Genomic DNA, 22,698 nt, shown 5'->3' on the forward strand with positions numbered 1-22,698 from the left:
CCATCTGAGCACTCACCAGTGATGATGGCAAAGTCAGCCTCCACGTCACAGGCGATCACATCCCCATTTCGTATGTGTCTCTTCACAGCCTCCTTGACTTTGCCCATCCCAAGCTCATTGCCCCCATCACCGATCCCTAAAGGGAAGAAGAACCAAGTCAGTCCATGTATAGGATCCGACAGAATTGGGGAGGATGGTTTGGGAGCAGGAGAGCCCCTTCGCATGTGTTGTGTTGCCTCAGGAAGGGGAAAAGGATGGGCTCGGGGTCTATTTTCAGACAACCAGGAGATGTACTTCTCCTTCAGGTCTTCTAGAGGCTTCTTCAGGTAAAAGTGAGTTGAAGTTTGGAATTCACCAGCGTGCGGCCATGTCCCCTACTGAGTCTCACTCCCTAGTCACAGATAGGGACCCCTATGCTGGTGCTACCAGGTCCATGGGAGAAGCAGGTGTGGCTTTCCTCAACTTTTGAGTGGCTCCTGTTCAGGGATGGGCTACAAGGTCATGAGCCCCATCTGTGCGGTGGCGAACAGGTAGAGATGGTTAAGCTCAATTCTGCCATTTGTTTTAAAGGTTTCTGGTGAAAGAGGATGAAATACAGGTGTGTCAGTTCATCTTCGTCTATGCTAGAGGGGTGCCCGGTGCCCTGGGAAGTAGCTGAATCAGGACTATGTACCACAGGGGCAGTTGGTTGGCTGGTGAAAGAAACCCCATCTAAAGGCGGAAGAGGCATCCAAGGGTTTGTTAATTCGTGTAATAAATGCTAGAACAAACATGCTACAATAAATCAGTGTTCGAAATTATTTAACTCCTTGGTGAATGGTGTTGAAGATAGGGGATTGGCTAAAAATAGAAACCAGGGTTCCCACCTCACAGGCACACGGTGAAAATAATGTAACCAACCCCGCAACCTGCTGCAGTCTCGGGTGGTGCTAGAGGACCGCCCTTGGTCCTGTGTCGTGCTGTTTCTGGAGGATTCTGTGGGTCAGAGGTCAGCAGGGAGACAGTTGTCGCTGCCTCAAGGTAACAGCTCCCCCAGGTAGTGGACTGAGGCATGGTTGCATGGCTGTTTCTGTGTGGATTTCTACAGAGGCCTAGAACGCGTGCAAAAAATCCAGCTGAGGCCACATTCATCGTGAGGTGGTGGACGGGGACGAGAGCTCCCCACCTCGAGCACCGGAGACCTGGACACAGCCGAAAGAATCAGACGGTCTCAATGGCCTGGTGCCTCAGGTCCACACCCTGAGGACTTCTCTCTTCATCAGACTAAGACAGACTGACACACATCCTTTTCTAGGCCCACGGCAGCGACCGAATGAAGGGAAACCATGACAAAGCTAGCATTGGTGTTTGTCTACGTCTGTCTCTGGTCTTTCGTACTTCATGAATTTTGTCTTGTTTGCTCCCCAGGTCAGTCCTGCCCGGGCCTTGTTTTCTTCACCTGAGGGCACTCCCGTGGTCTCTGAGAGGGGCGGGAGCTGGGTGCGAAGCGGCAGGTCAGTATTATGTCCGTGACAAGCCAGCAGCCTGCGGAAGCTGAGGAACGGGGTGTCGATGGAACAGAGGAGAGGAAAGACAGGGATGGTCCTACAGGGCAGGGGACCGTGGGGACCCCAGGAGAAGCCTGGGCTCCTGAGGATAAAAGGAGGCTCCAGAGGTCCACAGAGGGAGCAGTTTGAAGGCACAGCCAGCTCGACTTGCTTCCTCTGCAGTCTTGGGGGCAGCCTTGGGGGGATCAGCAAAGATTGGGGGTCCATTTGGCTGGGGAAGAACAGCACCTTCGGATCCTGATCTCCCCTTTGACTTGGGGACCCCTTCCTTCCCCACTCTGGGCATTCCTTCCCCCAGCCCTCAAGTCCTTGGCCTGTCCAGCCCAGAGAGGCAGGAAGCTGAAGCCAAGTGTGCTGTGGGTACCACACCCAAGGCCTCTTCTGGGAAAGACCAGGCCTTTGCAGAAATTTTCTACTCAACCAGGAAGACTTTCATTGTCTCATCAAAAACCTCAAAAGCCAAAGGTGACTAATGAGTCCGGGAACCACTCTGAAGTGTCTGAACAAAGAGAACAATTAAACACAGAATGAGAAACTTGCCTTCATTACCCGAGGGTCTATACCCACCCCCAGGGGAGGAACGCTGCTCTGGGAGTTGGGTCAAGCCTTTCAGAAATTCATTAAGGCAACAGGATTCCATGAAAAACATGTCGGAAGGGATTCTGGGAGTCTGGACTCCTAAATTCTACCCGCATCATTAATGGGCTAGGTGACCTCGAGGAACCTCCCTGGGCCTCATTTTTGAACACTCTGCCTGTCTTATCTACCTTCCAGGGTTTTAAAGAAGCTTCGACAGCATATGGATGTGAAACCTTTTTGAAGACCATATAGTTCTGTACAAACACAAGTGGTCACATTACTGTATCATTAGCAGTCAAAATATTGTACTAATCACCTGTTTAAGTCATATTAGAAATGAGTGCACTGAGAAGATGAAACAGTATATGTGGTAACTGTGTCCTGTATGACTGATAGTATATACCTTGTGTCAATTTTATTATTGTTATTATTTGATTATTAGTTTTAATATTTTAGAGCTGGGCCAGTCGACGTGCTCGATTAAGCATCATTTCCCTTTCTTGCTTGTGGGAATGTTGGAATTCTAAGTGATGGTGTCTTTATCATCTAAACTGGCCATAATAAACAATGCTGGGGCAGAAAGCTACAGTCCCCATAGAACTCCTTCCTGTCATTCTATAGTGTTCTATAGTCAGTAAAAAGGCAGTTAGCGCTGACACATTCTTGCTGAATTCTCAGTGCTCCCCGCTTACCGGTTGATGAGATTCCAGGAATCTTCCATGATGCCAGGAAAAGGTCATCAATGGGGTCAACCAAGTGCTTGATGTTCATCTTCCTGGCGTTGTAGTAATTGCCATCGGCAGCCCTTCCTGCACGCTCGATTGCCACCAGATGGTCGAATCTGCCAGGAAGCAAGGACATGGGGGCCTTATGGGAGGGTGGCTGCCTGGCTGGGTCATGTGTTTGTGTGAAGGACCCTTGCATTTTTTCTCTGTTTCCTTCACTCCTACAGAATTTGGCTTAGCCTTTAGGTCTAACTGCTAGGGCTTGTACTGGGGGCTTGTCTATCAGATTATTTAGAAAAATATCACCAGAATCTTGGGGCACCCGGGTGACTCGGTTTGTTGAGCATCCGACTCTTGATTGTGACTGAGGTCTGATCTCAGGGTTGTGAGCTCGAGCCCCGCGTTGGGCTCCAGGCTCTGCTCAGTCTGTTTGAGATTCTCTCTCTCTACCTCCGCCCCTCCCCACCGCACATGTGCACACGTGCACGCGCGCTCTCTCTCAAATATACAAATAAAATCTTTTAAAAAATGAAAATATCATCAGAATCTTTAACAGTTCATTAGAGTCAGAGGCTGTGGATCTAGGAAGGCTGATGGTCAGGGTCACGTACTGGACGCTGCCGGTGTCCTGGCCCAATCTCCACCAGCCGGTGGGCGCCAGCACCCGGAGGTCTAAGCATTGCCCGCTCTTGGCGCACCACTGCCTTCTCCCAGGATCTTGTTCCGTTTACGTACACAGAAAGACTTAAAGAGTTGAAATGGAAGACAAATGAATCTAATGCAAGACCGAGATTAGATAGGTGGCATAGACAGTGACAGCAGGCTTGTGGGGTACGGAATCAGATGGTGTAGGCTCCTGTCCAGACTCTCACGCTCCTGGCCTTGGCCAAGTGCTTAGCCTCTCTGACCCACATTTGCTACATCCGATGACCTGACCATAGGGCTGGTCTCATACAGTGGTGAAAGGAACCTCCCTGGGCCTCACTGTGGGACACTGAATTATCGACTTCACAGGGTTTCAAAGAGGCTTCAACAATATAATGGAGAAAACACACGAGAGGTACTTTGCAGACAGGCCCGTACCTACTCAGTGCATGGTAAATGGTGGTCTTGGTGGCTGTTATCATTATCAGGAGGAATCTTGTCTTGATAAACCAACTTATGAAAATTGCACCTTTATGGCTCTCTAAATCCCCCACAATGGAATTCTTTATTTTTTGTAAGATTGATTAACTAATTACAGAGAGCGAGAGATCAACTAAGATCAGTATGTTCTCTGTCCGTCAGAGGGCGAGGGAGAGAAAGAGAGAGAGATTTCAAGCAGGGATCCCTGCTGAGCATGGAGTCTGAAGCTGGGCTTGATCTCATGACCTTGAGATTGTGACCTGAGCTGAAATGAAGAGTCAGGTGCTTAACTGACTGAGCCACCCAGGTGCCCCATGATGGAGTTCTTTAAAATCTTTGCTGTGGAAAACCGTGTGGCTGTTCCTCAAAAAATGTGAAATAGAATCACCACAGGGTCCAGGGATTGCACGTCTGGGTGCGCACCACAAAGTACTGAAAGCAGGGTCTCAAAGAGATGCTGGGACTCCCTTGTTCACAGTAGCATTATTCACACTAGACGACAGGGACAAACAGAGGGACAGAGAGGCAGACTGTGGCACGCACATACAAGGGAATATTATCCAGCCTTACAAAGAAAGGAAATTCTAACAGATACCGCAACGTGGAGGAATCTTGAGGATAATTCGCAAACTGAAATAAGCCCATCACTGAAGGACAAATACCGGATGGTCTCACTCTTATGAAGGACGACAGCAGTCGATTCACAGAGACAGAAGGTAGGGGCTGGGGTCCCGGGGGAATGGACAGTCGCTGTTTAACGGGTACAGCATTCCCATTTGGGAAGATGAAAACGTTCTGGAGATGGACAGTGGGAATGGCTGCACACCGGTGCAAGTCGACCTTGATGTCACTGAACTGCGTGCTTAAAATGGTAACATTTATGTTATGTATATTTTACCTTAATAAAAAAAAATCTAAACTCTGAGTGCCTGGCTATGCCCCCCGCTGTGTAGAATGTGGTGACATCATAGATGTTTGGGATCAGGCCACTGAGAAGGTTTTATTTTTTTTATTTTTTTAATTTTTTTTTTTTTTTATGGAGAGGCAGGCAGAGAGAGAGAGGGAAGCAGGCTCCCTGCTGAGCAGAGAGCCCGATGCGGGCCTCGATCCCAGGACCCTGAGATCATGACCTGAGCTGAAGGCAGCGGCTTAACCCACTGAGCCACCCAGGCGCCCACACTGAGAAGATTTTAGAACATCATCCTGAGACTACATGCCTGGGGCTGAAAAAAAGCAGCCACTGAGAAGCAGAGTCAACAGGAGGAAGGAGACTTGACCTTGAATTTCCCCTAGACCTATATCCATGGTGATGAAAAGCCTGTTTGGAACAGGACCTCCAACTAAGATCAGTATGTTCTCTGTCCGTCAGGGAGAACACCACTTCTGGACCTTCCCTCCAGGAGAATGTCAGTTATATACCTTATGGGTGGATTGATTTTTTTTTTTTTCAGGCCAGCAGGAACCATTTAGCTACAGTGGGAAGGAATGCACTCCTGGGAAGCCGGCTGCCTGAGAAGAGTTAACACATCTTCTCGAAAGGCAGCACACGCCTCTCTCGCCACAATAATCTGATCTGTCTGGCCCCCCCTCCACTCAGCGAACAGAGCAGCACCTGCGTTAACAGGCATCGGGGATCCCACCCAAGAGAATTTTCTAGCTTCTCCCTGAAGATCCAGAGCTCTGTTTACATGTCAACCATCTGGAGAATAGAAACATCTCTAATAGGAACCACACATGTTTTTGCAGTTTTAAATAGCATATGGGACCCACAATTGAACTTTGTTTTGGTGACTTGTGGTCCTCGTTATGATCATCAATTCTGCTGTGAGCTGCAGAACAGCACACACGCCAGGCCTATGGAAACAGTGTTTTTAAGCTCTAAATGGACACTTATTAGTGGGTTGAGAAATAAATTGATTAGGCTAGGTTGACATTTCCAGAAAAGTAAAACAGAACACTGTAGAATAGACTAGAACAGACTGGGGTAGAAAGCGTCAGAATAAATTGCACATAGCAAGGGTAAAGGCTGTTTTCTGAACCTTTGTTTTAGTTGTGCATATGAGTATGCGTGTGTGTGTACACACGTGTGCATACCAGTTTACAGCGCAAAAGGTATTACTGTTGTCAAAAAAAGTTTAAAAAACACTATTAAAAAGATAAGATCTGAAACACACCCTACATACAATAAAGATGTATTTTCCAAAATATCTGATCACAACACACAGTAAAAAACACACCCACTTGCACAAAATGTCACGACAGCGTACTTACCGTCACCACACAGGACGGACGATGGTATGTCTACTTCTCATTCTTCTTGCGAACGTGCCGGTGACCCCACCAAAATGACTCCCTGTTCTCTAAGGGGTCATGACCCTGTTTGACCCATGCTAGGTTTTGGTTCTTGTAACTTTGCTCTCTTCTCCCTCTATGGACATGCCATCTCTCAGGGAGCTGCTATGCCCAGAGATGCCGTGAGAAGCCCCCAGGACACCCTGAAACTCAGAAGCCTGCCCCATTAGACCCCCTGGGCTCATGGCTCTGTTCTTCCTGGAGTCATGAAATTCATCCATCGCCAGCTTACATGGGGATGGGACACACGTACCTCGGTGACTTGGGGTCCCCATCTTTGCAGAGAAATGCTTGAGCAGCTCCCGCTGATTCACCTTGGAAAGTTAGCAAGGGGACTGCTGTCTTCAGAACACCTTGAAAATAAAGGCGAAGGACGGATACGTCAGCCCTGGTGTTGCATTTTGGGCATTCATGGTGGCTTTTCAAAAGCTTCTTTGGAAAATATCACTATCATTACGGAGCTGCACCTACCTGTCGAATACTTTGTTAGGAAACCTGAGAGAGACCTCAGTCCAAGAATATTTGCTTACTTTTAGTCCTGAGTAAACTCTAGGGTTAGCAGATTGTGTGACCCTGAGGGGTGTGGAATTGGGCTATTTCACCACTCTCGGGGGCAAGCAAATATGCTGCCTGTAGATAGTCCACGAGACCCCGTGAACGGAGGCCTATTCTGGCTCACTGCCATCGTGAGTGCCAGGGACACGTGGTGCCCATGGTGACAGGGAGCTGGCCCTCCGCTAAGCACGGGGCATGCATGGTCTCACTTAATTGTCACAACAATTCTCTGTGATAAGAACCATTATTAAGCCCATTTTACAGAAGAGGAAAACAGAGGCTCAGAGGTGCTACATAAGTTGGGTGAAGCAAGACCGGAGGTCAGGGTCCCAACCCCAGAACACTCCAAGTTCTCATCTGCTCTCCTCCCTGCATACCTTCAAGGAAGTTCCGGAACAACAGTGGAGAGGTCCCAGAGGCTGGGTGTGGAACTGGCTACTGGTATTGCAGTGACTGCCAGAGTGAATTTGACTCTCAAAAGCAGCACCTGCCCTAATTGCACTAACAATACCTATTAACATAGAATACGTGGGAAGCACACACAGACCCCAGATTAAAGTAAGAGTGACTTGGTTTTTATGAAGGCGTCCACTTCCTAGCAGTTGGGGGTAGAAGGCTTGTGCATTCCCGCATTCCCGGGCCCAGCATGAGGTCTCCACGCAGATGGTTAACAGTGGGCCTGTGACAGGGACAGACCCAGCACTTACAGTTCCCCTGGTTCTACAGGACCCTCCCACCCCTGCTGCCCCGCTCTGTGGCCCACAGCCCAACAAGCACCCCGTCTACGTTAAAACCATGGGCTTGTGTTATAAATGCTGCTTCTCACCCCGGCTTCACAAGAGGGCTGCCCCAAGCCCTTTGGGAGCTGCCACCGCCTCCCCAGTGGGTGGAGACAGAATCATTATCAGAGACCCTAAGGGGCCCCCCATGTGACTCCCTCCAACCACCCATTGTCTCAGGGGGAAAGTCAAGGGGAGAACAGTCAGTCCATCAAGGGATACTCACCGAGCATATTCTACAAGGGACAAGCGGGGGATTGGGGCTGGGCTGGGGGCGTGGTCACAATATGAAAGACCCAGCCCCTTTCTGTGCTGGGAGGGGCAGCCTGGTGACCTGGCAAGGGGACTGACCACCTCCAAACAACCTTCCCAGCTGTGTGACCTTGGACAAGCCACAGAGACTCCCTTAGCTGGGGTTTCCTCCTCTGCAAAATGGGGTTAGTCATGTGTCCCCCGACCCAGGATTGCTGTGGATGCGATGGTGTGAGCTGGGGGTCTGGCATGTAGTAGGTGCTAAGTTAAGGCTGGTGCGTTCTTCCTTCCTGACATCGGATCATGGATACAGGATACTGGTAAGAAGGGGCACCGGGGAGCCAAACAGGGCAGGGAACATAACATACCCCTCAGGGGGCACACACAAAAAGAGCCTCGGCAAAGGAATGTTGGCAAGATGGGAACCCGCACCTGAGCTGCAAAGAATCCATTTATCCATTTGGTCCATTGAGGCCCAAGATAGGGAAGAAATGACTAAGCTTTTTCTCCTTTAAACATGTGCAACCTCTGGTTATAAGAGGAACTGAACTAATTTTCATTAAAAGGCCACATCTCTTTCCCTTTCTTCGTCCACATGTCACAAAGGTTCTGCAAAATTGAATAAAGCAGATGGCCGCCTTCGAAACCACCCCATGGGTGAGCCCCAGTTCTGAGCTCGCGGGCAGCGGGAGCCCCTGAGCCAGGCCAGCCGGTGAGCTGCGAGGGCAGACCTGCTTCTGGGAAAGTGGACAGCTAAAAATATCCAAGCCGCTTGTCAGATGGGGGAGGCTGCTGAGCCTGCCGGCAGCGGCTGGCCGCAGCGCTGTGGCCCGCGCCTCCTCCTTTGTTCACCATACCATCCTTCAGTTTCCCCTGGTCCTCTGTGCGGTTCCTTCCCAGCCTCGCTGGCTGGCTCCCTCTCCCCTCCTTGACCTTTCAGTGTGGAGCGTTCCAGGGTATAATCCTGGGACCTTCTCTCTGTCTCTTTTTCTCTAGGTGATCTCACTCTGTGTCTGGACTTAAAAGGCCATCAATATGCCATCAACATGCCAACTGGTCTCCAATTTATCTTTCCAGCCCAGACGGCTCTCCTGAACTTGACTTGTAGATCTGTCTACTTGACGTCTCCACTGATGTGGGTCCCCTGCCGCCGCACCCTCTCCATCACCCTCCCTGACCTGCGGAGGCCTCCTCTTCTCCCATCTCACCCCTGCATCCAATCCACCCAGAATCATGACCCTACGTTCAAAATAGAGACAGGGCTGTCTACTTCTCGAAACCTCCACCCACACCATTTGTCTGTTTGGGGTTCTCTGAAACCAGAGTCTGACCCAAAGACTTGGGTGCAGGCGGTTTATTTGGAAGATGATCCCAGGAGGCAGGTGATGGGCAGAAAGTGAGGGCGGGAAGGAGGAAAGCCCAACAGGAGGGAATGGGCACATTCGAGGTCACTGCTCTAGGCAATGGGGTCCCAGTTCCGCGGAGACCTGCCTGTCTCTGAGAGGTTGAGGGGCTCCCAGAAGCATCAGTCCCCTTACTAGTGGACTGAGTGGGTTTGCACAGCGTTGAAGAAAACCTGAAAACACCAGCTTGCCATGGGGCCTGGTCAGGTCTGTGTGGTGCCCCAGGTGGTCATTCCAGCGGTGGCTGAAGTCACTGGGGACCAAAGAGAGATGGCACCCCAAGCCACCTCATCTCCTTGCAGGGACCTGTCCAGTTTCGACCCTTGTCCCTACAGTTACCTGGGTGATGGTGACTCTTTAAAGCTGAAGCCAGAATGTGGCCCTCCTCTGCTCGGTGCCCTTCTAGGGCCCCCCTCCCAGCTGGAATAAAAGCCCAGTTGCTCCCATGTCCCTGGAGGCCCTTCCAGGCTGCCCCCATGATCCTTCTGTTCTCCCTTCTGGCTTCTCTTGTCCTCATGTGTACCAGGCCACTCAGCTGGCCGGTAGCCCTTTCTTAAACCTACCAGGACTCCCAGACTGCCCGGCTTCTGCTTTGGCCATGGTCACAGACTGGGGCCTCTTCCTTCAGCAACTTCACAGTCTTGGCTCCGCTGTCACCCTGTCCACGAGGCCTTCCCTGACCATCCTGTTTAGAACCGCAGCCTACCACCTGGGCTGCCACCCCTATCCCCTTATCCTGGCCTGCTCCCCCACCCCCAGCATTACACCTGCTTATGGACCACACACTTCCCTTTGTCCCCATGTGGTTTGCTGCCCGCCACACTCCCCTGGGATGCGCTTGCCCATGAGGGCAGGACGGTGTCAGGCTTAACCATCGATGGCTCTCAACATCCTACGACAGTGCCTGGCACAGAGTAGGTGTTCCGTACACATTTGTTGTGTGACATGGCTTCTGTGTGCTCAGATACAGCCTTTGGGAAGCTTCCAAAGTCACGGTGCTAGAGGGCATGCCTTACTGGGGTTGAAAGCCCATTGAGAGGCTAAGATGGAGAGATGTGTTTTTAAAGAACGCATTTTCTGGACACTGAGACAGGCAGGGGGAAGTAGGTTAGAGCAGCAGGCTCTCCAGATGCCCCGACAACCCTTGTAGAAAGAGGAGAGCCGAAGAGCATCCTCTCACAGGGCCCCCCAGACCGATCCTGACCCGGGACCGGAGCATCACGGCCTCACGTCAGCGTACCCCTGCGCTCATGTGTGCTCCAAGAGCCTGGGCAGCTGCTCAGCTGGCCCAGCAGGGGCGCGGAGGGGGGTACTGCCATCTCTGCTCTTGACTCCTCCTACCTGGGGGGGGGGGCCCGGGCTGGCCTGGGTTGCTGAGTTCCCTGCAGGTCACACAGGGGAGGGAGCAGGTGCACCGTGGGACCCTGGTTCGAACTCGAGCTCCCACCCGGGGAACTCGCCTGCCCTTCTCAGAGACTCAGTGTCTTCATCTGTAAAATGGGGCTAATGCTGCTGATACCAGAGAGGTTTCAAACAGGAAGGAAAACGCCCTCTGTCCGGTGCATGGCCCTGAGCGGGGAGCCTGGCAGGAACTGCACACACAGTGGTCCCCCCTCCCTCCCGCACCCTCTGCCCCCGAAGGCCCATTTGGAAGAAACTGACTGTCCTTATTTCACTCCTTACCTTGCTCAACAGCCTCTTCCATAAGCTTCTCGAACAAACTCAAGGCTCTCAGGTCAACGATCATGGAGACCCCCTTCCCCAAGGCCTGCAGGAAGGCGGCGAGGGCCACGGCTCCCGGTGGCCCGTCCGTCTCTTCCGGGGGCTGGTGGTTGAAGTGTGTGGGGAAGCCAGTGGTGACGAGCACGGAGCGGGCGTGGGACAGTGACAGGGAGGCTCGCAGCAGCTCATCTCTCCCGAGCAGGTGTCGGATGCCCCGCTGGCCTAAAATTTGTTAAAGATCGATTTATTCACTTTAGAGAAAGGGGGAGGGCAGAGGAAGAGAGAGAGAAGCAGACTCCACACTAAGCGGGGAGCCCAGCGCGGGGCTCGATCTCACGACCCTGAGATCACGACCTGAGCTGAAACCAAGAGTCGGTGACCCAGCTGACTGAGCCACCCAGAAGCTCCGTTATTTTCTTTTTAAAAGTCGTACAATAACGTCGTGTGTTTTACGTGGAAACTTACACGTCAGGAGCAGTTTGGTTTTTTATTTACTCTTGTTTCTGGAGAGGATTTGAGGGGAGGTGGCAGAGACAGCTAGCTGTTCCCCAGAATGGCTTTTCCACCCCTCCCAGTCACGAAGGGGAGCCCGTCCTTGGCCGCCCAGGAGCTCTTGCAGTTAGGGGTTCCAGTCTTCCACCAGCCTAGGTTCTCTCTGCTGCATCCGGAGAGCAGTCAAAGGGACCAGGAGTGGAAGTCATGGGTGCCTCTCTGGGCCTGCCTCCCCTACTCCCTGCCTTCTTCTTTTCCAGACTGCTGGGGTGTTGACAACCAGCACCTCCTGAGGGTCACAGAGCATCAGGGCAAAGATTCTGGCTGCAGCAGGTCCCCCTTCCTGCTGAACCCTAATACTTACCACAGAAAGCCTGCCCTGGACGGTTGCATGAGAGGGACACACTCGTACCGTATTTGAGGAAAGCATCTAGGGGTTAATTTGTTATCGCGGTCTAGCAGACTCTAACTAACACAGGACTGTCGAAGGAGAGGCAATGGGACTGCCCTAGTAGGGCAGAAGGCCTCCGACAAGGACTTGGGTGCAGGTATTTTTATGGAAAGTGAGCCCAGGAAGTCAGAAGATGGAGGAAGTATGAAGATGGGGAGAAGAGGTCCTGCAGAATGAATGTATGAGTGACAACTCAACCGGAAAGGCAACTGGGGCTTTGGTCCCGATGGAGCTGCTCTAGGAAACTGTGGGGTTCACACCTCAGGGCTCTTCGGCCAGAGGACGGGGGACCGAGCATTGATGCACCTGTTCCCGTCCCCCGCTGGGTGTGGGGGAGACAGGCAGGCCGCCAGCAGCATCTGCTCTAACGTCCTCCAGCGGCTGCCAACCTGGTCCCAGCTGGGCAGCACAGCCCCCCAGGGCCCATCACGTATCACTGTGGCCCTGTCCATACTCCGGTCACCTCAGAGCATATCTGTGCCCGGTAAAGGCAGGATGTGACTCAGAATTTCCCCCTGGCTGTGGCTGAGTTGACAGGTAGACCAAAGGATGTGGCCAGAGGGTGTCAGCTTCCCCTTGAGGTGCCGGGAGAACACAAAAGGACACAGAGTTGGGGTTCCTGTTATAAAGAGACAGTTCCAGACTCGGAATCTAGAAACTTAACATTCAAGCCCAGAGCAGCTGTGTGACCTTGACCTCATCCCTGGATTGCTCTGGGTCTCCGTGTTCTTACATGGAGCATGGGTGGGGTGGGGGTGGGGGTTCCAGGTGCAGGAAAGCTGCCGGAAAGGGCTCTCTGCATGCCTTCAGTGGGAGTGGAGACAGGAGCCCCTGTCTGGAGGGTCATCAGTACTCTGATTTGTACGTTCCACTCAGAGTTGTACTTTCCAGCCGTTCACATCTAGGAATTTGACCTGATAAAGTGATTGCGGGGAGGTCCACACACGTGGTCATTGCAGCCTTGACTATGGTGTCAAATGATGGATGTTAATAAAAATGGTGGGATGTTTGCAAAATGGAATTCTATGCAGACCTTAAAAAGGATGTTGTAGAAGATTAATGACATTGAAGGATGTTCACAATATATTAAAAAAGGAAATATATATTCTTTTCTCAGCCTTACAGACTTAGGACTGAAGAAAAAGACTTTAGGGGCAAATATTGAACTATGGGTGAATTGTGAGGGGCTTCTGCTTATTTTCACAGCCTCTTTACGTTCATATATTTTCTGATATTTCTACAACCAACGTGAATGGCTGTCAGTGGAAGGGGAGAAGTATAACACTGTACAAGAAAAAAAATCAGAATGTAACCTCTTTCATAGGATGGGGTAAGCCTCAAAAGAGAGAGGAGGAGTTGGAGAGAGAGAACTTGGTCAAATTTAGGGCAGTCAATGATTTCATCACTTGTGATGGTTGTAGCATGAGGGCCGACATCATCACTATGAACTCTGTGTTCCTTCTTGTTCTCAGGCACCTCAAATGCAAGCCAACATCCTCTCAAAAATAACTGAGCAGCTCTCTTATTAAGCCCAGTGAGCAATGCTCAGTATAATGCCATTAATCTTAGTTTGTGCTTATTTAATATAGCAGGACTCAAAGCATCTCTTGTTCTTGAGGCTCAACGATGCTCCGTAATCTACAGTATTGGTGTTTCTGGGCCATCGTAAATCTGCCCTTCCCTTTACTCATGCTACAAACCTAGACCCCATCTGCATAAGCCCCCAGGGGGGGTTCTGTGGATGACCTCCCAGGTCATTTTAATTCAGCTGGGATGCCCCGGGTCTGTCGTAAATTTACTTCCCACTTACTTTTTCATCTGAGCTAATGGCAGAGTTAATAATTCTTCTTCCCCCACAACCTTTGTGCTGGATGGAAGGGCTGTCAGCCTGGGTAAGAATGTTCGTGAGGGAGAAAGGATTGCAAAAATTTAGAAAAATATACCCACCCAGGAGCTCAGCTATGTAAGAGGCTCTGTACACCCAGCCATGAGCTTCCATCTCTATGGGTGCATGTGTCCCAAAAGAGGAATCGGCGGGGGTAGGCATAGATCCCGAATTTACTGGGGGTTTACATGCAAAAGAAACCAGACTCTCTGCCAAAAGAAAGAATGAGTGGACAACCTAACAGACAAAACATCCCAAAACTAGGCTTTGTAGTTCTGAAGGAGGTTTTGCTACTGCAGACCTTTGGTCCCAAGCCGAAGGGAGAGAGCAGACATTTTTAAGGCAGTTCTGCATTGTTCAGTTCTGGCCGTGATCTTCGTTCACACAAAAATACACCCAGCTTGGTGGCACTGTGGCTCTGCCCAGGTGCGGTTCTCTGTCCCAGTGTCACTGTCATCAGCTCTGTCTGGGTGATGGGACTCTGACCAGGAGGCTCGAGCTCTCCGGGCTGACCTCCCCACTCTGCTTCCCACAGGGATTGGCCCGGTGGTAATACCATGCAAACCCAGATTCCAATTTCTCTAGTACTTATTGGTCGTGGACCTTGGAGTCAGTGGGTGTGGATTCAACGTCTGCTCTCACCATGTACCAGGTCTGTGGACTTGGGCAAGTTTCTTGACCTTGTACGCCTCCGTCTCCTTGTCTGTTAAAGGCAGTTAGTCATAGTGGCCTCATAGGGTCCGCGGAAGAATTGAAGATGAAACTTCCTAAAGCTTTTAGCACATGCCTGGCCCATGGTAAAACTCAGTAGATGATAGCTGTCATTCTTATTTCCTATCACACCCCCCAAAAGGGAGGTCTAGGTGTTATTTCTCCTCTGATGAGAAACTGAGGCAGAGAGGGGCCGGGAAGGCTGCACCTTCATTCTCTCTGGAGCCTTTGCCGGCAAATGGATCGTTTCCGTGCCCACCAGCGCCTTCTGCTGGCCGGCTTGGATAAGACATGCAGCTCTTTCACGACCATGGAGTGGTCAACTTGCTGGTGGCCAACTTCCTCCTAACTGGAACCAGAAGACCCCTAGTGGATTCCATCTCTAGAAGCCGGCACAGAAGGGCTTCTGGCAAGTCACAGAAGGGCTGTCCTTTGTCTGAGACGCAATGCACAATATGGATTGCAAAGTCTTGTGAAGCTGTTCCCTGCAGGGTCCTGCCTCACCAGCATCCCCAGGAGAGCGGGGATCCAGCTCCCTGCCCCAACCTCTGCTGCCCAGCATAAAAAAATGTATTCCACATCCAACTCCAGGGCAGTGGTGCAAAAGGAGCTTGGGGACACAAGGATGACTTCACTTAAACGGTGGCAGTTGGTGACTTAAGAACTATACTATGCCCTTTTTTCTTACCATTCCAGTCCCAATGTAATTGCGATGGCGATGTGCCCAGCTAATAACCTCGCCTTCCAAACTCCCTCTTATGTTTAGTGTTGAAAAACTGGGGGGAAAACATAAATAAAAACCCCAAAATTATTCACAATTGAACTACCTAGAGATCATCAACGTCCGGATTTTGGTCCATCTACTTCTTTTGGGGATTCATATGCGCTCTAAGCATTTAGAAAAATCACACCATGGGAATGCACAATAGAGGCAAAGAGAGTTTAGGCAGCTGACCCTTGTAAATGAAGGTGGAGGCAGAGGGGAAAGAGGACTCAAGAAAATACCTTAATCATTCCCAAGGAACTTTTTAAAGAGTTTGGATTCTAAATACCTTGAAGCCTTGTTATAACATTGGTTTTTGAGGTTCGTGCTTTAGAATGACCTTACAGGTGGAAACAACTCTCATTGGATGAAGTCTCAATCTTCATAATTTAATGAAAAATGTTATAGTCGTTGCATGACATTAAGGCTATGCCTGCTTTCTTGATAAAATATCAATCTCTTCTCTTTGATAGTGTTAGCTAAATAAAGAGGAATATATTCTTCTCTTTAAAAAGAAATTCAGCAGGGGGTTTGCATGTGGCCTTTTTCACTGACCCTTACGCCAGTGATGAATTTCTCCAGGTCATTAAGGTGAGGACGCTTTGTTTCTTACCTGGGTCTATAGCAATTATAGCCTCTAGCTCTCTAATCTTCTGAACAGCTGAAGCCGATGCCATGCTGTAGTGCAAGGGATCTTGGGAAATGCGATGGACCTCTGGAATTCCCTCAGGGGTAAGACAACGGGCTGGAGCTTCTGTATCCTTCAGGTTGGTCATGACGGTGCAGCCCGGTGCACTGGTGAAAGCCAGCGGGGTCTCTAAAACACACAACAGGAGGGACTGAGCCTGCTCACGTCATCAAATTCAGTCCATTCTCATCTAGCCCACGGTTGATGGGTAAGATGGTGCCGGGCATCAATGCTGCCAACGACGTTCCTCACACGGTTTGTTGCACCAAATCAGAAAAAACAGCTGATGACTAAATCAAGCCCCACTTAAACAGGTGCTTCCAGTGTTTAGGAAAGTGAAGATGAGCTGAGTGTGGGAAAAGAAGGAGGTACCACCACAGCTCTAGATAGGGCTCTAGGAATTTCCATCAGTTGAAACCCAGGGGTATCAGAAAGTACTTACTGAACGCTTTCAGATGCATGAGGACACCTTTCTGGACTTTGCTAATAAATAGCTCTCTCTGAACGTAGCATCTGTTTTTCCCACAGCACTTTTGCCTTGTTTGCTAATTTCATTCTTTAAAAAACTCTCCCATACTAAATTCTGGGCAATGTGAAACACTCGAGTGTCGTTATTAAGAACGTGGTTTTCGTGTACCAAACAGAGAGATGAGACTTGATCCTCTCTAAGCCTGTTTCCTCAACTATAAAATAATGATAATGCTTCAGGTGTCTGTTGTCAGAGCTAAACTGGAAAACGCACATAGAAGCGTTTTTCACAACGTGGTTCAGAGTCAGCCCTCGGTAAATGAAGGTTTGTGTGACTGTGTCTCCGTGTCCTTTTGCCTGGCCCGTTAGGGGCTTCATATTTACAATACTTAATTTACACCATCTGCTTTCTTCAGTGTCATTATTATCCTTGGGTACGTTAACCCCACTCAGCTGTGTGCTCCCAAAGACGAGGACCGCTGTTTACTGATCTCAGAACACCACGTAGTACCTTGCACAGAAAAGGGGCTCCATGTGAATTGGTGTGAATTGAATAAGTAACAATGCCATGAATGTCACCGAAAACAGTAACATTTTTTTTTCCAAATTCAACAGAAAGCCAAGTGAACACTTCAGAAGGAAAATCTACTGATAACTACACAAAACATTCTAACTTCATTTTTAGAGAGGCAAGAATTAAGGATTTTGATGAATGCGATCACTGTTTTTCTGTGTTTTGGACAGCACCTGGAACTGGTCATTCTAATGCCAGGTACACACCAGGTTAGTCAGCTTCAAGTGTGACACAGGCTTTTGCCCCATCAGCTGTGAGGTCTGTAATGTAGCAACTGATCTATCACCAAGAGAAGTTTATTTTCTTTATTTCTTATTTTAAAGATATTTATTTATTTATTTGATAGACAGAGAGAGATCACAAGCAGGCAGAAGGCAGGCAGAGAGAGAGAGGGGGAAGCAGGCTCTCCGCTGAGCAGAGAGCCCAATGTAAGGCTCAATCCCAGGACCCTGAGATCATGACCTGAGCCGAAGGCAGAGGCCTAAACCACTGAGCCACCCAGGCGCCCCTTTATTTCTTATTTTTAAAAAGATTTTATTTATTTATTTGAGAGAGAGAGAGACAGAGACAGAGAGCATGAGCAGGGGGAGAGGAAGAGGGAGAAACAGAAGCAGACTCTCTGCTGAGCTGGGAGCCTGATCCCAGGATGCTGAGATCATGACCTGAGCCGAAGGCAGACGCTTCACCAACTGAGATAGCCTGGCCCCCCACTAATATTAGTTTAAATAATAGAAGTTTAGGGGCGCCTGGGTGGCTCAGTGGGTTAAAGCCTCTGCCTTCAGCTCAGGTCATGATCCCAGGATCCTGGGATCGAGCCCCAACTCGGGCTCTAAGCTCAGCAGGGAGCCTGCTTCCTCCTCTCTCTCTCTCTCTCTGCCTGCCTCTCTGCCTACTTGTGATCTCTGTCGGTCAAATAAATAAATAAAAATCCTAGAAAAAAATAATAGAAGTTTAAATATTATGTAGAGGTTTGAACAAGATTTTTTTTAAAGATTTATTTATTTTTAGAGAGAGAGAGCACTAGTGGGGGGGGGGGAAGCAGAGGGAGAGGGTGAGAGAGAGAGAGAAGCAGACTACCTGCTGAGCTCAGAGCCCGATCTCACAACCTTGAGATTATGACCTGAGCAGAAATCAAGAGTTGGATGCCCAACCGACTGAGCCACCCAGGTGCCCCAGCATGATTTTTATAAAACTATTCAGGGTTGTACCTAAGCCAATGATGTCATTTGGCCTCAGTTACAAAGCAGTTGTGCTATTTCAAGCCAGAGCTAATGCCTGCAGTTTGCCGGGATGCCCGAGGCAGTGAGCGCTCTTCTGCAGCCCATCCCCCATGGCTGGTGCAGAAGATGTGTGACGCCATCGTGCTGGACCATATTTACCACCCATGTGTGGGTGTGTGAACACACATGAGCACAAGCACACTCAAAATGACCACAAACTCCCTGATAATGGCATCTTGTTTGGTGTAACACTGTGTTTCCAAGATCTGGGTCCCTGCCTGACACATAGCAGGTGTCCAATACTTTTAATGTTAAATAAACAAAGGAATAGGGGGACCTGGGTGGCTCAGTCGGTTAAGTGTCTGCCTTCAGCTCAGGTCATGATCCCAGGGTCGTTGGATCGAGTCCTGCCTCAGGCTCCCTGCTCAGTGGGCAGTCTGCTTCTCTCTCTCCCTCTGCCCCTCCCTCTGCTTGTGCGCGCTCTTTCTCTCTCTCTGTGTCAAATAAATAAAGTCCTTTAAAAAAATAAACAAACGAATAGAATTCCATGCGTCTTGCATTTATGCCTCATTGCCATATTAGAAGTAATCTTCCTTTATCGTGAGGCCATTCTGATAGCTAAACTTATATGAATGCTTTAAAAATAATAATAATAATTATTATTATTAAGTAACATTAAATTCTGTGATTTGTCATGCAAGTGTGGCTGACCTGGCTAGAATTTTCTGGTGTCTACGAAATGGGCTGCCATAGTTATGCTTAACGTTTCTAGCACTTCCCTACCTTAGGGCGAGCTAGTTAGGGCGCCCTCGTGTGTCTCTTTGTTGTAATATCACCCTATGTCTGAAAAAAACCAATGGACAGTATTGCTTTAAAAGGCAGAAGTCCCCTACCTCACCTTATAAAGATACGTTCCAAGACCCCTGGTCGACAAGAAACAGTGCATAGCACTGAACCCTGTATAGATTATGTTTTATTCCTATCTGTACATCCCTAGGATGAATTTTAATTTGTACATTAGGCCCAGTAAGAGATTAACAGCAATAACTAATAATAAATAGAACAATTAGAAAATATACTATAATAAAAGTGTTGTGAATGTGGCCTCCATTTCTAAAAATACCTTACTGTACTGTCCTCACCCTTCTTCTTGTGACAACGTGAGATAAAAACATAACGACACGACTCGAGGAAGAGAGGGGAGTGCAGTAGGCATGCGTCATAACCTGAGGCCACTATGACCCTCTGATTCATCAGAAGGATGGTCATCTGCTTCTTGACTGCAGCTGATTGCAGGTAACAAACCTCAGGAAATGGAACCTCAGGAAATGGGAAGGGGGGACCTTGCACCCTGCAAATACTACGTGAAATAGGATGTTTAGTGTTGCTGGTTGCCTTCGCTCTTATTTTCAAAGCCCTACAAACCTTCAGAATGTCTCAGAAAGTCAAGCTAAACATTGATCTTTCTGCAGGTGGAAATATATCTCATCAAAACATACAAGCTGCTGATGAGACCCAGCCCTGGGAGAGCTGTATGTTTTATGTTTTGTTTTGTGACCCAGTTTCCTAAGCCACTGCACAGCAACCCTGCTCTCCCAAGAGCTGGAGACCCAGCCGTTTCCACCCTGGGTCATAGTCACAGCCCCCTTCAAGCCCCGACATACTGCAGCTGCTGACGGCTTCAAGACTGGTCATCGGAGAAGGCCAGAACACCGGGACGTCCCCTGGCTGACATATCACAGGATCCCCGTAGTCAGGTTTGGAAAGATCTTTGATTCCCAACCATTCTGCAAATGGAAAAAGAAAATGAATTCCTGCAGGTCCTGCCCTCGCAGTTCATATCCAGATTGAACACATTGAATAGTTTATGTTTCTTTCTCCCAGAGAAACTCTAATCATCGGATTGCCGTCGATGGTACCAGAGAAAAGAATTCGGGACCTTAAGGACCCAGGACACTGGCTAAGTTCTAGTGCATTCTGAGTAGTACAGTTTCAGAACACGGATCTCAGACACCTGCTGTGATTGCTGGAGGAGCCCGGGGTACACTCAGCCCGACACTCCGTGCAGATTGCTAAGCCAAACCAGTATTTGTGAGCTGACATTTATCTTGGCACAGGCTACCGGTCACATAACACAGACATAAGCTCTATCGCTTGACTACCAACAACAGCGTCCCTACCCGTGGCCCGGCATCAGAAGGTTGACGAGGACAGCAAAGATGGATGTGTTGGACCCAACCCAGCTCCACTAATGAGAAAACAAGTCAAGGATTCAGCAATACACTTTGCTTTGGCTGGTCCTGAGCTCTTTCTATGAGGGAGGTGGCCAGGGCTGACTGTATCGTTGCAGAACGCAGGCTTTGTGTGATTCTGAAGTCCAGGTACACCAAGCTCTGTCACCCGAGACCCAATCCCAAGTTTTCATCAGGCTCTCTGAGAACCACAAAGAGACCTAGACGCCGCCAAGCTGGGATTTTCTCTCTTGCTCTCAGACCGAGTTAATACATGGGGGATCAGTTCAAGTTAACAATTGGAACAAAGCCCTCCTCTGCCCAAATATGATACTGAACAACAGCCCAAATTGGAGGTGGCTCAGAGCTCAAGTTCCAGGACCAATAGCTCAGCTGCCGTCCTCTGCCACCGGCTCCTCCCACCCCAGGTTCACCTGAAGTTCACAGGAGACAGTGGGTGAGGCTGGCTCTTCTGGCCAGGGTGGCACTTTCAGACCTGAGGGGCCCCTGTAAACCCAGCCCTCCTGCTGTGGCGGGAGTTCCGCCTTGTCCAGGACCCCCAGGAACTCTGGGGAGGAGGAGGACAAGCCAGAGGAGTTCAGGAACACAGCAAGTTCCCGTCTTCTCAGGCTGAAGTTCATGGGTGGCCGTCAGAATCATGAAGGACAGTGGACACTCACCTGGGTCGCCGATATGAATGGGTTGTCCCTTAGTTCCCATGGAGCAGCTGGCCTGCACCAGCCTTTCCAGCTTGTCCTCGGGGATGGGCCTCATTGTGACCACCAGGGGGCAGCAAAAGCCAGCCATGGAGGCACAAGGCACGGTTGTCTGAAAAGAAATCGAGGAAAAGGGCAACTTGGCTCAAATGGGGACTCACACAACACAATAATCAAGGAAAAGATGTTGGAAAACAGAGCTGACCCAGATGGAGACCCTGAGCACCGAGTTCAGGGCCACTGAATGAAGGAGGGGGTCCAAGTAGTTAGAATAAAAATGCAGCTTGTGCTTTCATGTGACATAGAAATGAGAAAGGCTGCTGGTAGGGATTGGTTTGAAACAGAGAACCTTCACTTTGTCTGTGCTGTGGACCCTTCTGGTAGCGTGGTGCAGCTAGGGACCCCCACTCCGAGTAAAGGTTTTGATTGCATAAGAGGAAATGCATAGGTTTACAAAGGAAACCAGTTATATTGCAAATGTGCTTAACAAATTATGAAAAAGTGTGATAGAGAGATACGCATGCTTCATTAACAGCTTAAGGAACAAGCTGGCAGATGTACCGATATGAATATGAAGCAGTGGCTAGCATATAGGATATTTCTGAGCTCTCAGGAAGAACTGCTGTGGGACACGAAAGTATCTGGGCATCTGAGCATAAGGGGTCCTTTGGGAAGCCAGGGTCACAGGATCTGCTGATGCAACAGCGGCTTGTTGCCCGCGTTTGGAATGGAAGGAAATGCTCAGTCTCCGTGTGAGGCTAGGAATAGCAAAATGTAATTTTTTGCATCTAATTTCCATGGGCCTCTGAATTTTCTCCATGGACTTCAGGAGGCCCGTGGACCACAGGTGAAGACCTCCAGGAGAGGCAGAGGCAGAGCAACCCAAGGGACAAGGATCTCTCAGGAGGCGCTGGGGTCTGCTTTTCCTCCTGAGTCCACACAGGGGACTGCAGGTCTGTGCCCAGACCCCATGGAGCCCTTCCTCCCTCCTCCTGCCTTGGGATGACCTGCCGGCCTTTCTCTGGTGGTGGTATTTTCTCCCTTGAGTGGTTTCTGGTCGCTGCAGTGGGGTTTACAGAAGATTTAGGACATGGCCAGGATGATGACTGCTGGCACAGTCTTGGCTGCTGCCCGAAGGGCTTGCTGTTGGTGCTGAGGGGGGAAATAGGCCACCGGCAAACACACCACTTCAGCATACAACTATTCTGAATTCAAGCTACCTGGGAAAATGCCAGTGCAAGAAGAACATGCTGACACCCTGCCCACCGAAAAGCAAGAAATAAATGTCCCACATGAAGGCGCCCGCCCTGCACCAGGAGGGTAGAAGGCATCCTTGTCTCCAGCGGTGGGACATCCAAGCCGCAAGAGCTCTCTCAACAACCTTGGGACTTCCTGGCTGATTTACTACCCCAAGCCCAAACTTCTCCGTCTTATCAATCCTTCCCAAACCCACTCTTTGT

The 22,698-nt window shown here is 49.7% G+C and overlaps 1 protein-coding gene across 3 annotated transcripts in view; it reads right to left on the reverse strand.

Moving 5' to 3' along the window:
- Positions 1 to 22,698, reverse strand: part of DGLUCY (D-glutamate cyclase) — a 75,446-nt gene that overhangs the window by 13,138 nt on the left and 39,610 nt on the right. For all 3 annotated transcript variants that reach the window (XM_045071249.1, XM_004739058.3, XM_004739059.3), the window contains 7 exons: positions 21,203 to 21,350; positions 19,956 to 20,078; positions 15,955 to 16,158; positions 11,001 to 11,261; positions 6,582 to 6,681; positions 2,819 to 2,967; positions 17 to 136 (listed from right to left, as the gene is read on the reverse strand). In XM_045071249.1, coding sequence (XP_044927184.1) covers positions 17 to 136; positions 2,819 to 2,967; positions 6,582 to 6,681; positions 11,001 to 11,261; positions 15,955 to 16,158; positions 19,956 to 20,078; positions 21,203 to 21,350 — 1,105 coding nt within the window. The remainder of the gene's footprint in view (positions 1 to 16; positions 137 to 2,818; positions 2,968 to 6,581; positions 6,682 to 11,000; positions 11,262 to 15,954; positions 16,159 to 19,955; positions 20,079 to 21,202; positions 21,351 to 22,698) is intronic.

Source organism: Mustela putorius, unplaced genomic scaffold (assembly GCF_011764305.1).
Source record: "Mustela putorius furo isolate JIRA1106 unplaced genomic scaffold, ASM1176430v1.1 tig00000129_pilon_pilon_pilon, whole genome shotgun sequence".
Lineage (NCBI taxonomy): Eukaryota > Metazoa > Chordata > Mammalia > Carnivora > Mustelidae > Mustela > Mustela putorius.